This window comes from Streptopelia decaocto (genome assembly GCF_964273445.1).
Source record: "Streptopelia decaocto genome assembly, chromosome: 11".
Lineage (NCBI taxonomy): Eukaryota > Metazoa > Chordata > Aves > Columbiformes > Columbidae > Streptopelia > Streptopelia decaocto.
This window is the reverse complement of record NC_138666.1, coordinates 16,948,231-16,966,417: the sequence shown is the minus strand read 5'-3', so window position 1 is coordinate 16,966,417 and position 18,187 is coordinate 16,948,231. Positions and strand designations below refer to the sequence as shown.

The 18,187-nt window shown below is 42.8% G+C and overlaps 2 protein-coding genes across 2 annotated transcripts; one reads left to right on the top strand and one right to left on the bottom strand.

The window, feature by feature from the left end:
• Positions 1 to 447: 447 nt before the first annotated feature.
• On the bottom strand, positions 448 to 14,136 carry TK2 (thymidine kinase 2). The gene is made up of 10 exons (XM_082062379.1): positions 13,892 to 14,136; positions 12,876 to 12,913; positions 12,438 to 12,512; positions 11,217 to 11,270; positions 9,687 to 9,776; positions 8,171 to 8,244; positions 4,769 to 4,857; positions 4,390 to 4,469; positions 3,112 to 3,192; positions 448 to 2,716 (listed from the first exon to the last, which is right to left on the bottom strand). Exons 1-10 carry the CDS (start codon positions 14,016 to 14,018, stop codon positions 2,618 to 2,620), a joined length of 807 nt encoding a protein of 268 aa, XP_081918505.1. The 5' UTR covers positions 14,019 to 14,136; the 3' UTR covers positions 448 to 2,617.
• On the top strand, positions 14,061 to 17,510 carry CKLF (chemokine like factor). The gene is made up of 4 exons (XM_082062380.1): positions 14,061 to 14,219; positions 14,307 to 14,465; positions 15,404 to 15,499; positions 17,141 to 17,510. Exons 1-4 carry the CDS (start codon positions 14,160 to 14,162, stop codon positions 17,243 to 17,245), a joined length of 420 nt encoding a protein of 139 aa, XP_081918506.1. The 5' UTR covers positions 14,061 to 14,159; the 3' UTR covers positions 17,246 to 17,510.
• The last annotated feature ends 677 nt before the right edge of the window (positions 17,511 to 18,187 follow it).

Genomic DNA, 18,187 nt, shown 5'->3' with positions numbered 1-18,187 from the left:
GTGACACAAGTAATTAAAAAACGTGATTTTTACTCATGTATTCCTGCAATTTATTCTAGAACAGCCAAAATGTATGCAAAACCAGTTATGTATGGTTCACTCTACAGGCTACATCCAACTTGCAGACCAAATCTGAAAAGCCAAGAGAAGTGGCAGCTTGTTTGTGTGATCCCTTCCACAGCTCCTGCAGTTCCGTTTGCCCACAGAAACAGTGTGTCCTGTGGTATTTTGCAACTTGCCACCCAATCACTGCTGCTTAGACAATCATAAAAGGAACAAAATATTTATCAGAATAATCCTGATTGCCCTTTTTTCCCTCCTCTCACCAACTGAGACTTCAGGAAACAAAAGCAAATTCCAGGCTTAAAAAAGAGTTATTCATGATTACTACAGTATTTTTATCTCCACATCTTAAGCAGACTGCAAACATTTTACATTTATGACATGTAACAAGCAACCTGTTTGGCTTTATTTCCAGTTCTCATTAAATACCCCAAAATTCCTGTATACAAAAATCTATACATGAAAATTAACAGATAGCAAAACATAAAATAAACATGTTCCCCGTAGCTACTACATCTGTAATTTTTAATAAGTTATATAAATGAATCTTTATAGTCCATTGTAGTTATTAATATCAATAACCCACATCCAAACTACTGGTTTGATATATTGAAGAATTTTTTTTAAATTACCAAAAAACATACAAAGCCAAAAGACAACAGTGAGATTCTTTGTACTGTAAGATCCTCTGTACAAAACACGGAAGTGCTCTTTCTAGACTGTGTGCAAAATATACATTCTTGGCTTCTACAACCCATAACGAAATTAGAGTTAAGAATAAACTGCACATGACTGAACTTCGAATGTGTAAAACTATTTCCAAATAAACAGTTCTTTTGGTCTCTTACAGAAGAAAAAGCTTTGAAAGTTTAACAGAAGGTTTCGAGAATGACTACTATCCCCCTAGAAATATGCATCAATAAGTAGCAGAATTTACTTAACATGCAAAATCTTATTCTTAAGCTAGAATTCTAAAGCTTTACAACAGAAGAATGGCAATATTGGGCTCACAAGCTTTAGTATACTAATATAGCACATCACTAGGAAATGCTCTCTCAGTGCACTGGATCATTATTAACTTGTACTGATTTGGAAAAAAAATATCCCACCAGAGGGAAATAACAAGAAATTAATTGTATTTCCTACTTGGAAAACTCCGCACTCACTTCCATACAGTGGCTTTTAGGCATAAAACAAAACCAGCTACCACAAAACTACTAAATAAAAGCAGTGAGGTCCAAAAGTAGTACTATCAGATATTGTTCAAAATCAGGTCAAACATGGAAAAGCCAAGTAACTGAAAATTTACATCCTCTGACAAGTTACAGACAAACGTGTGTAGCAAACAGTCAAAGTACTAACTGAAGTCTTGGACATGAGCCATTTTTAGGAGTGTTCACTACAAAGCTATAACAGATGCTCAACTTCATTAATGTAAGCATGCTTTAAAGCACTGTTAACCGCACCTGCTCCAATTAAACCAACCAAAACTATTATGGGGGAAAAAAAAATATATACACCATAGCTCAGGAATCATTCCTTTCAACTTAAACAGAAAAAATAATGTGAGAAAGTCAGACCTGCTGCATCAAAATGATTATCTTGAAGACAATACTCAAGAGGGTAAACCAGAAAATTAAAAGCAATTCAACATCGTAGCTAAAAAGTGCAAGAATGAACCCCCCACTATGTTTCTCTACTGTCCAAGTACCTATAAGTCACAATAAACTGATCAAGATATAAACGCAAAGAACCGTCTTTTTCTTTATATAAAAAAAGTGCAATTGAAGAATCCATAACAGTTAAGAAATTAATTCTAGGGTTTTTATAACCATTTGAAAGGAACGACAAATACTGTTCTGTGCACCCTGTATATTCACTAGTTGTCAACCAAGCCATGATACAGGCAGTGATTTCACTAACATTAGAGAGAAAAAAGCCTCCCAGCCTTTCTGCAATCACTCATTAAAGTTGTTACTCTTCTTTTTTGCCACCAAATTCAGTGGGGCTATGCTAGGGCATAGTTACCTTCAGAACTACAGATATATTGCAATTTCACGTAAAGCAGAATAAACTTACTGAATTCAATGATATTGCACTAGTTTAGGTATGATTAGAGTAAGACCTCCCTATTTCAACCTTACTTAACAAAGCTACTTTAACATGTAATTTGCCTCCTCTAATAATAAAAATACACATCCCACCTCTTGTATGGAACTATTTCTTACAAATTACAAAAAATAGGGTAGTCCAGAGGAAAAAAAAGGAAACTTAGGTTACTTATAGGAAGCAGCAGTGAGGTTGGAAATGGGACAAATAATTGTATTTTAGCTGCATAGAACTGACATGGTAAAGCTGATGGAGAACCTAAAAACTTGTAAGGGAATTGACCTATATTCCATTTATGAATCGTTTCTGAATGTTTCATAGCAGTAAGTTCACAACATTCTGCAAAGCATAATTCAAAAGCAAAAAACATAGATATATTAAAAATACTCAAAATTTCCCCCATATCAGACTTCATAAACGTGTTTTTAAATACAACTGCAGACTTCTATAAATGGTGTTGCATATTATATGGATTTAGTATTTGGTCCCGGTTCTCTTCATACTTTTCTATCATTTTCTGCATGTCATGGTCAGCTCCGATAACCTTGAAAAAAACAACATGAACGTTAGAAATAACTGACACCATAAAACATGGTCGCTTTTGAGCAAAATAGAACAGGACTAGCGCTGAAGCCAAACCAATGTCCTGCTAGAGATCAGGCCAATCAGCTTTCTGGTCACAATCTGGCGTTCATTAAAAAGCTACATCTGATCCTCTAACCATGAGGAACAGACCCTCAAATTCCACAGAAGAGATGGAAGACCAGACTTTACAGCTATCCATAGTGCATAGCATAAAACAGTTTTCTCAGGTTTTCCTTCTCCAAAGGTTATAAGAAAAGCAGATTTATTTACTTTTCCCCTTAAACAACACTCTCTAATATTTGAAGAGTGCAATCCTCCATATGCTTAATTGGTTATAAATAAAATAATACTCACAAGCACTGGGCAGGAAACTTTAAACAGTGTATGTTTAATGAGCCACTCCTCGTAGAGCTGATGAATAGCTTCTAAATATTCCTAGAAAAGAGGCACTCAAATAACACATATGCCCAGGGACAAAACAAACATTGCAATTTTTATATATTAAGAACTACATATAAAAGCCAGCATCGGATATTCCCACCAACAAAGAAGCATCAGGTTTCTGAGAAAAAATAATTCCCAGTATAAGGTTTTACTCCACAAAGCCCCTCAAAGACACAGGGCTCACCGGAGCACAGGACGCTCGGCTCCGCTTAAGATCAAGAACCACATTTCTCTCCCACAGGGATAATCTGGCTCAAGATTTTACAGAGGAAAATACACCAAAGAGAAGAAGAAAAAGGGCAAGACTGCAAAGAATATGTATTGAAGGCACTTCTGTGTCAATACGTTTTCCTAGAATTCCCAATTCACTTTCTCCTAACTGGCTCCATTTCGTCTAAAAGCACTTCTGCCTGTCATCCACTATTAGGGGTTTTTTTCCATGGAGACCATTTAACATTTTTCATTCATAATTGCTGCCTGCCACCCCTCAGCAGAGCTGTGAAGTAACACAATGTCTCTTCAAATCCATTATAGCAAGGATTAATTCTCCAAGGCAAAATTTCTCATTGGCCCAAAATGTAGCTCTTTGCATATATCTTCACCTGACAGTTGCTTCTGCTGAACTGGCCAACACTAGAGGTACCTTTGCAGTGTACAGGATGCCTTCTGTAACTACATTTATTTCTGGTTAGGCCTTCTTCAGGAGAAAATGTGTTTAATGAAGGGACATTGAGTAAACTGTGACACAGAAACTGATCATTCAATTACTACCGTTTATTTTTAAGCAGATTCCCATGCTAACAATATTCAAGAAGTTGCTTGTTTTCAGACACAGGCACTTTTCACGCATAAACATCCTGGTAATAGCAGACAACACAAAGTGCCCACATAAATCTTCCGCACCTGCATGCACATGTATTTGTGCTTCAACTGGGTGCCCTTATGCTGTTTAATGACACAAAAGCAATTGCCTTTTTACATCTTAGAGAAGATTAACAGTTGATTAATACTCCACCTAAACAGCCAGCTATCGCACACTGATTACTAAAACACTAAAGTTTTCGTTTGCAGTGGAAACAGCTGCAGCACATTTTGGCAATACACTCAGGATATGATTTTAGTATTTAGATTGGAATCATTATGTTTTGAAAGCTCATTGTAACCACATGTATTGAAGGAACTCCTTACCAGAGGAATGATCTTTTCCTCTTCTCTGCATCTCCTCTTTAACCGCTCATAACAAACTTTGGGAGAAGTCTGCAGATAAACTGCCATAAGAAAAATTATTATGCTTATGTTCAAGGATCAGTTTTTAAAGCAAAGAAGAACCTCACTTCACAAACTGTAGGAGGAAAGAATCCTGACTTCAGTACCACCACTCAACCTCCCCTTTGGTGTGACTGTTAATCCATGAACCACCCACAAATTCATGCTGTCCAATGCTACACATTGCACCCACTATCGTATTTAAATAATATGATTATTTATGACCCAAGAAACAAGATTTTTTTTCCAATAAGGACACCCACCCACAAACATGCCCCTCCAGATACCATCAAAACTTTACCTATCAAATCAACCGAAACATCCGTGTTGTTCTGGATCCAGTCAAACCATTCAGTCAGGACAACATAATCCACTTCTGGCATTTTTCCGCTGAATAAACAGAGAAGTCATCACTCATTGAACAGCATGCGCAGATCAACTCTAAACTCAGATTTTTCGCCTGACTAGAATTACTCCAAATTTACTCCAGCATCCATGAAATTAAAACAAGACCAATATTATGCCCACACAAATTGAAGGTCTCGTTTATACAATAGAAAGACCAAATGCTTTTCTTTTTTTTTTTTTTAAGTACTTATAACACAAACAGTAACAAATTAGTGCCAATGGTATTCATTGCTCAGGTTCTTTACTTCAGGATCATTTCAAATTTACCTAAACCACTGCAGCGCACGTTACCAGAGGCTTGACTGAGCAGCACCAACAACTCATTACAGAAGCCATACTAAAGAGAATTGAAAAAATAATGGCACCATGTAAATCAACAGTACTCCCACTGTAAGAAATATCTGTGGAAAGAGTACTGAAATATTCAACACGCTTAATTTGAACTCTGTATTCAGAGAACACAGACAATATTGGAGACAACTGTCCCAAAGTTCTGTCAGTAAGAATAATAAAATATCAAACGACACAGGTTAAAGGGAGTTACAGACGACACGTTAAGGATCACATATTACGTTTTTACTACATTTTTACTAGTACTGGAATTTTCACCTATTTCCATATTCCTAAGCAGTCGAATATTACTAGTTTAACATTATTCTGTCTTCGAAACTGGTGACAGTAACACATACTCCACACTCTTTCCTAAATGCCTCTGCAATATAGAACAGAGATGTGGCTGAGAGGCTCCTGTCCTGCCCAGCAAAATGATTAAGACCAGTTGCAACATTTTACATAGTGATGAAGAGAAAGATGCCACAGATTTCCCAACCATCCTGGCAACACACTTTGATCACAGGCAAAACCAAGTAATAATAATCCAGAAAGATAGTTCCATTTAAGTATGCACGAAAGCAAACCCAACATTCGTACCACCTCCCTTCTTTATCTGCCGTCCAGCTGAATATCTTGCCTCCCAAAGCACCTAAGAAAGGGGGTATCACAACTCACTGCTATTCTTCTAATGTATCAATCAGTACACGTGTCATAAAAGGCACTAAAGGGTGTTTTCATCTCCAAAGTTTGCTGACATTTGCTCCTGCCAAGTGAAGTTAAACACAAACGGAACGAGCTTTATATCATAAATAACTACAGATTCAAATGGGAATCACTAGTGCTTACCCTGTAACATTTCATGCATACTCACGTGCACACATTAAAGTTCTTCTACAGTTTTACACCTAACATGAGCACATCTCCCAGTGCTAAACTCAGCTTTGCAAAGGCAGTGAGACCTTAGGCACCCGTGCGTGTCTGTGCCTGCCGGAGAACTCACAGCAACCGCTCACAATTTGAGCTTTCCATCAGCGCTGTAATCTTACCCTGTTTCTCTGGGAAAAACCCTGCAAAGCCAAAACACAGATACTGAGTGACACCAGATCAAAGAAGAGCTGGTATTCCTGATATTCCCAAAGCTCTTCAACCCTTGCTTAAATGAATCATCCTCCTAAAGAAGAGGAGCTTGTGTGGACTACAGATAACAAGGCATTCTTCTCCATCTTTAAGACTGGGACCCAAAGCAACATCTTCTCTTAGAGAAAGCAGAAAATAACCTCTGCTCTTCTACCCCATTCACTCCGAGTCTTGTTTGGAATAAAAAAGGTCTATGGCATTTTTACACACTTTTAATGGGAACATGCCTTGCATGCAGCTTACTTAACAATCCCTTTGCTGAAGATACCTGTTGAATAGCTGGAGCCTAAGGGGGGTTTTGATAAAATTTTGAGCAAAATTTAAAGATATGTCAGGTCAGTTTTGTTCTCCAGACAGTTTCATGGAAAATAAATTCCCTCTGGGTTACTAAATACAGATAAACCACTGCTGAATGAGGAAGCCCCGGAACCGTACATTGATATACTCAGAAATTATCATATCTGCTTACCCTGTTCTTACACTCTTTCCAAGTACTTTTGACCACCACTGGAGACACGGTATGAGAGAGGACAGATTGATTTTTTTTTAATGTGATTCAAACAGCTATTTTAATGCAGTCCAAATTTTTCCTTGTGTTATTTACAATCCTTTCACACACCTTTATATCATATTTTGGTTTGCTATTGGTAACATCAGCTGACTTCTGGCTTGCAGTAACAAAACAAAGCAAATGCCTTCTGTCCAACATTAAAAAGTGCTGAAGCCACGAGACATCTTAGATGCCCTTAAAAACGTTACTACAAAATCAATACATAGAGTTGACATAAGCAGACTTAGTCTCATAGCAACAAAGTTCCCAGGCTTTGGGACAGAAGCACCTTGCCTACAATGAAAAAAAGCAAGTACTTAAAAACGAGAAAGACATTCCAGGACATTTCCATTGTATACAAAGAATGTCTCTTTCTGTTTGTCACACATCTTACTGTGTTTCTCTCAACTTTTAAAGCAGTTCCAGTAACAGACCAGCCGCTTACGTAGCATGGATGCCACCTGGTGGCACACAGCCCTTCTCCCTGCACACGAGCAAGAAACTGGTTTTGTCCCTTAAAACCACTGAAATATCCATTAAAACAACAATCTGTTACATACACTTCTCAATATAAGGTCAGCATTCTCAACAAAACAAACAAAATATCAGTGCACTATTTTTGTTAGCATGGGGTGGATGAACTATCCATCACCCACATAATGCATCCTTTTTCTGTTTCAGGCCACAATCTCATCCCCCCAGAACAAAATAACCTGGGTTAGGCCCGACTGCTCTGCCCCCAGCCCAAGCACAATTTGGGGTGGGGACCAGATTCAGAACGTGACATTTACAAACAGCTCTTGTTTCTTTCCCTACTCACCAGCCTACCAAGGGCTGCAGTCTATTTTGATCCTACGAATCCCGGTTCTGAGCAACAGCACAAGATTCCCGTTCCTGCTTGCAAGCAATGCCAATCCTGGATGCTAGGCTGGATAACGCCTTCCAGCTCTCTCCCTCCTACAGTGCCATGGGCTTTTTACCTGTTCAGAATGCGTTTGCTTTAGGACTTTTGTATTCAGCTGGAGAGCAGATAACTTCAATAAATCTGTGTTGTAAATACACAGGAGTACTTGTGCAGAAGGCTCCCCGGCCCATGTCCCATGGGTTCAATTCTACCCATGGCCAGCACGTCCCATACGAGACACACTGCCACCCCCGCACACAACCGACACCTTTCACGGACCACTTAGACGCAAATTACCAAAGAAATCATCGGTTGATTTTTTTTTAATCTACTTCAGTCAAGAAAGTAAAGTAAAAAAACATATACCATACCTCCGATACAAATTTTCTACAAAAATGTATTTTGCACTGTGAATTGATCGCTCCATCATTCGTATGGGGGAAATCTACAAAATAAAACATAACAATCACTGACCAGTTTACATTTTTCAACACAATTTTCTTCTTTTCAAGCTTATATTGCATATCATGTCCTTCACATTATGAAATACCTAACATTTTCCGTTCTTCCAGATTTTGTGATAAGCAGATTTACTGGGAGGGTGGCACCCACAAACACGTATTCTTCACCTTATGTATGGTCACGGCGTTATTAACCACCAACAGAACTAAACTGTTATTCATACACGAGTTCCAAAGGTCACAGCAAAAGGATTCAGCTGAGCATCTGAAGTTCACCAGAGGGACAAAAAAGCAGCGATCCGATCAGGATGTGCAGAGCAACAGGAACTATTGCTACCTGAGCTGCTGGCACCTTCGGGTGTGTTACTGTGCCAGCAGCACAGGCCTAACACCAGAAACACTCTAACGAGAAAACAGCGCTTCATTGTGGAGAAGGGACATTCTCTGACAGTCTCTGGCCCCTGCAGAGCAAGGCAGCCCTGGCAGAGCTTTCCCAACCAGGTATTCTCTGCACGTTAATGACCACAGAAGCAACAGCTGTTCCAGCATTAGGCTCAACTGGCAAATGACAGCAAAGCTCAGACTGAAACACGGGGCAATCCTCAGGAGCTTCTGAATGGGCTTTTTCTGCAATGGGAGACTTCTCATCTTGAAAAAACACCTCTTCCGAAGAGCTAGTGATTGTATGTGCAGTATCACTGTCGTATGTGGTACTTCTGAAAGTTTGCCCTCACACAAAGTCAGAAGACAACACAAGAACAATCATTAAGATACAAGTGTGCCACCTAAGATCTGATCTGGTGATCAGGGAACGGAAGACTTCGCACAGAAGGTATCAAAAGGCGTTTGACAGAAAGAGAAATTAGTAGATCTGATGAAAAACGTAGAATATGTGAATTGAGAAAGAAAAACATGTAAGGAAAAAAAGGATGCAAAACATCTGAAAAGAAGCATTAGAAAATTTTAGTGGAAGTATTTTGGATAAACACAAGAAGCGATGGCTAAATTTGTGCTAAACAGCATGGAGCAGTAGAATGAATGCCAGCAGTATCTTTTAAGATTACCTGACGTGTGCGAAAGGTTTGAAATAGCTACATTTACATGGAGATCAATTACAGAGAAGTCACCAATGTGCAACGATGAAGAGATTATGTGCAAGTCTAGCTCATAAGGACAGGCAAAAGAAAGCAGTACTAGTTTTAGGAAGTAAAAGTCCTGCGCAGGTAGGAAGCAGATGTTTCGCCCCTCCTGGAACACGTGCTGAGCATATCAACAACGTCTCTGCATCATAAAAACTCACACTCACTGCAGGAACAAAGAAAGAACGCAAATAGCATCTTAACTTTTGGATACATGGTTTAAATTATTTATTACTCATAACCACATCTAATTCTTTTTTAAATTAAAATAAAAACATGTTATTTACCATTGGTCTGGTATGCTGCTGCAACATTGTGAGCTGTATGTAAGTCTGTAACGTTATCCCCCATCTTGATGCATCTTGGTACATTAAGCCCTGCGGTTAGAGATGGAAGCGAGACAGACAGACATTTCAGTTAGCTCAAACAGCAAAAAAAGTGAAGTTGGGTATTTCTTAAGCTTCTGCACTACAACAGAATTGCTAAAAGAAGTGCACTGAAACAGCCGACACCAGGTTTGACAAGAACTGAGTGATCATTTGTTCTCCACAACGCAGATACAAGAATTACAGTCCTGGTCCACACAGACACTGAGCAGGGCACTTGCTAAAGTCAACAGGACTTAGTTACTCTGCACCTTGAACAGTCAGGACCAAGGCACAGCTCATTTGAGACAGTTCAAATATGTTTATTAGTTAAAATAATGGATCTGCTATGCTATTTTTGTGCACTGACAGACTCTCAGTATACCTAGTCCACCCAGAAATGTGTACAGGGTTCTGAACCTCAGAAAAGGTGTCTTTTAACAGAGACAACTGCTCTTCCCAAAGGATCCTCAAAGCAGTTCTCAGATCTTCCACTCTCTGCTTGTTGCAATTCCCCCCTCACACACACTTACAAGCAACGGTTTATCCTGCAAAGCTGAGATCTGACTTGAAATAAAATGTCATTCAGCGTCTATCTGCTGAGGTGACAAGCTTTAAGACAGCAGCGTGGCTTCTGTGCACAGATCTGACCTCCTTTTCTCCCTGCCCAAGATCAGAATGAGAAAGCATTCTGAAGTGCACAGATTGCTGGGGTGATGCGCCACACAGCCAAGCACACCCCATCCCTTTACTGATGATAAGTAAAGCATCAGCAACTCCTTTTCCAGAGGACCTACACTGGCAGTAACGCCATCAAATAACCTGTCTGGGCATGCGTGGTTTGGGGTGCACCCACACTGCGAATTCCACAGCAGCTTGAGCACGGATCCCCACTTGAACCAACAGATCTTTGCAATGGAGGTGATGCCACCAGACGCCACTGCAAGATTGGTGCAGTCACAGCCCTCACTGCGGCCTCCCAGCACGGCTGTGACAAAGGGACACACTTGTGGGGAATGGTTACAAGAAGCAGCGCCTACCCAAAACACAACAGAAGCTCACAGGACTAAATTTTCCCTATCTTCAGCAGTCAAGCAGCATTAACTGACCAGACCCACCGCTCACTTTCTGAGTGACATTCTTCCCTTCTTTGCAATACGCACAACTAGATACAGAAACAACTGTCACACTCAGGTTTACCTTTCTGTGAACTGCTTTAGCTCGTACCAAATAAAAGACCCACTCCTTGCCAAAACCACATTTTATGTGCAATGTTTCTACTATATGCATGTCTTAATCACAGTAAAATATCTTCTGCATCATGGAGTTTTATTTTTTTGCTGTATGAGACTATGAGCACACCTTTTGTAACAGTTTTGCTGACTGGTATGAAGTCCTCATGCCTGTCTTTCTAAAACGATAGTAATTGTAAAATTAATTTCTGCCACTTACCAGGATATTATGACCACGAACATTCCTCCACTTGGTCACTGGTTCTGTCAAAACCTTGTTAAAAATAATTACTCCATGTTAAACATGGGTTAGATTCAAAATACTTAATTTGATCCTACAAGTCTACAACTATTTCCAATGAACACTCGCTCAGTAAGTGGGAGTAGTCAGGACTTGCATTGGAAAGCTCAGCCCTCTTCAAAAAACAACACTAAATTATGTAATGCAACCAGTAATAATGAACACTGTTAAAAAATTAAAGAAATATGATTATATAACATCTTTTTAGCATGCTTAAACAGCCATAATAAAACACTGGATCAATTACTTAAAGGGCCTGGATATAATTTCACTTTGTTTGGGTCAAAATCAGTAGGATGCAAGGGAAAGAATGGCTTAGGTGAGTACTGACTGCATATCGGTGACCTGCTCAATCCCTCACAAATTAATTTCCTAGAGAGCAATACTTGTCTGCAAAGGAACACAGGATCAGAATGCTATCATATTACTTTTCATTTTGTTTTTGTGATCTAACAAACAAAATATATTCAAAACTTTCACAAAATTAATCAGAAAAGCTGCTACCTTGAATACATAAAAATCACAGGAGACTTATCTGGTTCAAACATGGTCTAAAACTCCAATGAAACTGAAGAGCCAGGTCTAAGCAAATCCGATAAGCCTGGGAAGTTAACTAGCGTCTTAAAAAATGTCGCACTACATGCAAATTAAAGTTTGCTATCCTTTGAGTTAATAGTTTAGTCCATATGGATCATTCCTGTTAAATTACCAAATAACATCTGGTTACCCAGCATTTCTATAAGGAATCCTGCAACTTAGCAAACCTGTTCCAAGGTCCTAATATCTGACATACACAAAAGCAATTGTGACATGAAATAGCAAACAAGCCCAAACATGCCCAACCCACATGGGCTGCTGTTACTTTACACCAATACAAACTCTAATCCACAGGTTTTACTGATAGTTTAGCATCCAGGACTATACTATGTATGATCTAAATTTCTCTTCTACAATTTGACTGTAAGGGTTGGGGGAAGAAAGGGTGAAATGTGTGCTCTAATAAGCGCACTGGCTCACAACCTGCTGCTCCTCTCTCATTAGCCGAGGAAAGGACAACACTTCTAACTTAACTGTCAGTTTTGTCAAGACAAGCAACTGCTTAATGACGTAAATCAAGACAAAGACATGTACATCCAGTACCTCAATGCTGGTAGTTTGCGCAAAGTAATCCAGGCATGTTGTTTTTCCACTTGCAATGTTCCCCTCGATACATATCTGATGAAAAACAGTATCAACTCTTAAGCAGCATGCTATTGCACAGTGGTATGTAAACAGCATATGTAAAAATACACTCTTCCTATATAAAGCATACTGCTTCCTTACAATGTAAATAGATCATTTTACAGGAAGACATTGGGGATCAGTTTGGATGTGGTGACTCCTTGCAGACAACCACTTTTTCTCTCCCTGACACACACCCACACCAACAGTCTCCTCCCCAGTAACGGACCCACCACCGGGACACCCCTCAGGAAAACAGCCACAACCAATGGCTGCAAATATAGAAACGCTCAGATTATCTTAAAATAAGACGCTGCACCTTTTACATAGTTTTCCAAACAAAATGCAAATACTTACAACCGTTTTTCTATCATCTTCTTTTAGCAGATGTTTATCTAGAATGGAAATAAACAGCAGTTACAACTAAGGAGGTCTTCATAACGGCCAGCTATACTGAGCTTCTTAATGTGAGCCCCTCCATGAAGTTCTTAGGTTGTTTATTGCTTAATACGAATATTTGCTAAGTTATCAGTCTTTAAGGTCTTCGGTAACCACGGGGTCACACAACAGACGTGTTGTGGCACAGGCTGGCACAGCTGTGGCTTTGGGTCTCCATGGTCCCTGACACTACCAAGAGTCAAACGGTGAGCGCCTACACCCCTTCGGCACATTTCTGATACACCCGCTGCTCTCCGCTTCCATCAGCAGAAAAAACGAACTTTGGGAAGGGCAGTTACTGTGTGATGCCTTCACAGGCCTAGTTATAAGGCAGCTCCAACAGAAGCAGTTTGGATGTCTCACATCTCAAAACTACCCACATCAAACTTCTGTAGGCAACGCCAGGATCACCGCACCCTTCACAAAACAAAGCAAAAAAAGCCACTCCGGTAGCCCAGCACAACCGGTGAGCGACCACGACATACAAGCGATGGGAAGCAGCAGGTGTGCTCCACGGTGAGGGGCTGGGGTGTCCTCACAGCGCCGCTGCCGCGGTGTAAATCAGAACCGAGCGACGCGCCGCGCTGCCCCCGAACCGCTCCGGGGCCGGCAGTCACCTCCCCTCCCAGCGCTGCCCAGCCCCGCGCCCCCGCCGCCCCGCACTCACAGCCGCCCCCCACTCACAGCCGCCCCCCACTCACAGCCGCCCCGCACTCACAGCCGCCCCCCACTCACAGCCGCCCGCGCCCCCGCCGCCCCGCGCCCCCATCACCCCGCACTCGCAGCCGCCCCGCACTCGCAGCCGCCCCGCGCCCCCATCACCCCGCACTCACAGCCGCCCCGCACTCACAGCCGCCCCGCACTCACAGCCGCCCCGCACTCACAGCCGCCCCCCACTCACAGCCGCCCCCCACTCACAGCCGCCCCCCACTCACAGCCGCCCGCGCCGGGCCGGGAGCGCAGCGCCAGCCCGCCCGCCGAGGAGCCCGCGGCCGCTCCCGCCGCCAGGCCCCGCCGGCCCCGGGCCGCGCGCCGCGCCCAGGCCGCCCCCAGCCGCCACATGGCCCATCCCCGCCGCCCCGCCCACTTCCGGCCGCTGCGCCCGCGCTTCCGCTGCCGGGGAGGGGCCGCGGCCGTTGCGGCGCGGTCGGGTCGGTCCGGTCCCAGCGCCGGCTGAGGGCAGCGGGGGCGCCCGGGCCGGCCATGGCGCTGGACAGCGGCTTCGCCAGCTCGGCGCGGGGCGCCGTGAAGATCGCCCGCACGGTGCGGCCTGGGGGCAGCGGGGCGGCGGGGCGGCGGGGCGGGCGGGCGGGGCGGCGCTGACCCCGTCCCGCCGTGTCCGTCCCGCAGGTGGTGGCGTTCGTGACGTTCCTGTGCTTCGTGGCCTCCCGCGCGCACGAGGCGTACTCGGCGCTGGCCGCCATGGAGGTGACGGTCACCGCGCTGTTCTTCGCGCTGTACCTGCTGCAGCTGGACAAGAAGCTGGGCTGGCTGTGCTGGCCCCTGGCCGTGAGTATGCGCCCCGCACGGGGTGGCACCGGGCCGTGTGCGGAGGGGTCGTTGCCCATCGGTTTGGCTGTTTCTATAAAGAAAAAAAACACTATTGCATTTTTTGAGCCAGTTGTTCCTAACAGGGAGCGTACTTCTGCATCCGTTTCTGACCAGCTGGCTTGTGTCCCCAACAGCCCCTCCCGTGAGGAGCCGCATTTGCTTAACTCGATCAAACTGCGCTTTTCATCTTTCTCATCAGAAATTAAACACACATTCACGGAATCACAGAATCGACGGGGTTGGAAAAGACCTCAGAGATCATCGAGTCCAACCCTTGGTCCAACTCCAGTCCGTTTACTAGATCATGGCACTAAGTGCCATGTCCAATCTCAGTTTAAAAACCTCCAGGGATGGTGAGTCCAGCACTTCCCTGGGCAGCCATTCCAATCCTGACCACTCTCTCTGTAAAGAATTTCTTTCTAATCTCCAGCCTCAATTTCCCCTGGCAGAGTGGAAGCCCATGGCCCCTTGTCCTATTGCTGATGCCTGGGAGAAGAGACCAATCCCCACCTGGCTAGAACTGCCCTTCAGGTAGTTCTAGAGAGTGCTGAGCTCAGCTCTGAGCCTCCTCTTCTCTAGACTAAACAATTATTAACGAGTTCTCCTCTTACCTCCCTTTACAAGAAGTTATTTCCTGCTTTAGTCTACCAAGCGTAGCCAAGCTGCACATATTTGACTGGAAAAAGAAAATATAAAATGAGGAAGTTTTATCACAAACGCTCTTTCTAACATCAAACCACTGGGTGTCACTATCGATCCTGTGTGGACATTAGTGAAATTCCACTTTCATAGCAAACCAGCAATTTTTAGCGATTCACACAATATTGGGAGCTGTTCACATTCTTCTTCAGGCTTGTATTTCAGAATAAATATTTTGCTTCGCTCGGCTGTTTCAGGATTTGTTCAACTCGGTGATTGCCGCATTGTTCCTCCTCGTTGTGTGCCTGTTTGCCGTAACAATCAAGACCAACAAAGGGACACTGACTGGAGGAGTAAGTAGGAACGTTATGAACGAATTTCAGTTCTTAAAGTACAGGTGATTTGAACCTCTTGGTGTGCTCACGTTGTGGTAAGACCATGAAAATAACTCTTGTCATGGAAGAAAATACTCAGCAGTCACAAACAAAAGTGAATACACGTTCACTGTATCTCACTAAAAAACAAACAAACAAAACTCAAATCACTTATAATTTAAAGTTATTGGTAGACTTTGGAATTGCTATGGAGAAGTAGCAACAGTGGAAGCGCCTGGAGTTTAACTCATTTAAGTAACCTGCATTTGCTTCCATAGCTTGAAATCCCAGGTGGGACAATCCATATTTCTTTCAGGACTAGCTAGTTTGGTGACAGTATTTAAGAAGAAATGCCTGTGATTCTGCTAAATGGAGATGAAACTTTTTCAACAAATATATTGGTACTTCCCTCCTGACATATATATCATTTTTTTGGACACAAACTGACAAATTATGACAGTTAAAGAGTTTTTTTTTCATACCATGAATATAAAGGTTTTTGTGTACTTAAGATCAAACCAGTTTAGTAATCTAAGCATCTGTCATTTTAAATTCAAATTAAAACTAATATAACTAATATTAATAAACCATAAGGCGGGGAGGAACTCAGTTTTGAAAGTATTCCAGGCTCCTGAAATACAAGATAAGCTAAAATGTGACAACAAATCAAAAGAAACACAGAACTTGCCACAGGAGAAGAGCCCAGGAGGTGCAGAGTTGTTGTCTTTGCTGGTGCTGGCAATGACAACCTCAGCAAAAAGGAGACTTCCTGATGAAGTGACTAGCTATGCTAGAACATAATTTACATTCTCTGTCGTGAATTAAATAGAAATCAAGGTTGGATGCAGGAGACTAAGTACGTAGCTTGGAAAACAAGTTTGGGCAGAACGTGGGAGATCTTCAAAGCTGGGAGAACCAGAGCTGCCCCAGGCCTGTTGTCCCAGGGCACAGGGCGCCTGGACCGCGCTCTCCTGAGCCGCTGCCCCACTCCTGCTCATGAGATAATTCCATTTTAGTACATGCTTGCACCCAAAAAATCGCATGCATGTGGGACCGGGCTGAAGGGCGAGAGCTGAGCCAGTTATCTCAGGTGCTGTTCTGCAAACACGTTTTTCCTGTTGCCTGCCTGAAGTTGTATGGTTTTTAAATACTTAACATACCGTCTCTTCAATTTGGAGTATGTTTTCTGTTCAGAGCTTCAGAGGAGAGGAGCACTATGTTTTTCTCGCTCGGCTTGTTTCTACAAATGCTGCCTTTTTTCTGAGGCAGTACTGTTAATTAGGCAGTCCCTAAAGAGACAGGAGGGTCTTCATTTAGGATGAAAGCATTGTCTGGCATAATGCAGCATTAATTAGCTCAGGTTGCAAGGAGAACACATCATCTCCAAGGCTTCAGACAAACACAAAACAAAGCCAGGGTGTACACTGCTCTGTGAAAGGCTGATGGGATTTAAATACAGATGTTATTGAATTTATCAGCTGTCTCACATCACACATATTTAGAAGGCCAGAACCAACTTAGGAAGATATGTTTACTGCTTCTTTGAGGAACAATAGATGAGTCGCTACAGTAAAATATAGAGATTCTATGGAGGAACTAACATTATTGTTATTTTTATAGGTATTTGGTCTTATATTGCTTGTTCTCTGTGTTCTCGACGCGGTTATTCTTTTCCAGAAGATTAGCTTTGGTGAACCAAGAGGAAGTAATACTCCTGCGAAATAAATTCACACTTTAGCAAAAGAATTATTTCTCCATTGATTATTGTTCTACTGTTCTCGTTGAATTTCTCGTGCATTTATGTACATTTTTGAAAGTGTCATTCATAAGTTTTCTTGCATTTACAAATGTAGTTTCAGTGTTACAATTTCACCAGTGTAAGCCTCACAGAAAACTACCTTGTTTTTCTAAACTTAAATACATTTTTAGCTGTTGGAAAATTAATTTCATTATTGTTGTCTTTCTGTAATAAAAAGAAAATACAAATGGTCTAAGTGCATGATTTATTTATTAAGTGTACTTAAAAATTTAAGGTACAAGTAACATCTGTAGGAACAGATTTTTTATTATTTTTTCCACCCTTCATTGTGTTCCTCACTCCACAGAGCAGCCTCCTGGCTGATGATCGTGTCGTGCCATGCGAACACGTTATTGCCGAGGCATTTTGATCCCTGAATTCTCATTTTTATGTTCAGAATAGTGCTGGAAATAACCGCGGTGCCTCCCTACTGTAATGCAATCACGACTGTACTGCAGTGCGATTCACATAGTAGATCAAATCAAGTTATTGTTAGATAAAGTGTGTGAGCGCGGCTGCCGCGGCCGCTGCCCCGCTCGGAGCCAGCGCTGCGGTTCGGTCCCTGTGGGTTGCGCCGGGTGTCCGAGCGGCACAGCGAGCGGCCCGGCGGGGAACGGCGCTTCGGGGCTGATCCGGCGCAAGGGACCGAAGTGAACAAGGGAAGGGGCCCCTGACCGGGAGCGGCCACCGCCGGCTGCCCCCCGGCTCCGCCGGGCCCCGCAGCGGGAGCGGAGCCGGCCTGGCGCTCCGGGGGCTGCCCGGGGCCGCGCTGCCCTGCGAGACCCAGCGGGACCCCGGCAGCAATGGGCTGGGGCAGCGGACGCGCCCCGGCGGAACCGCCCCGAGCGCTCGGCCGCCACCCCCCAGAT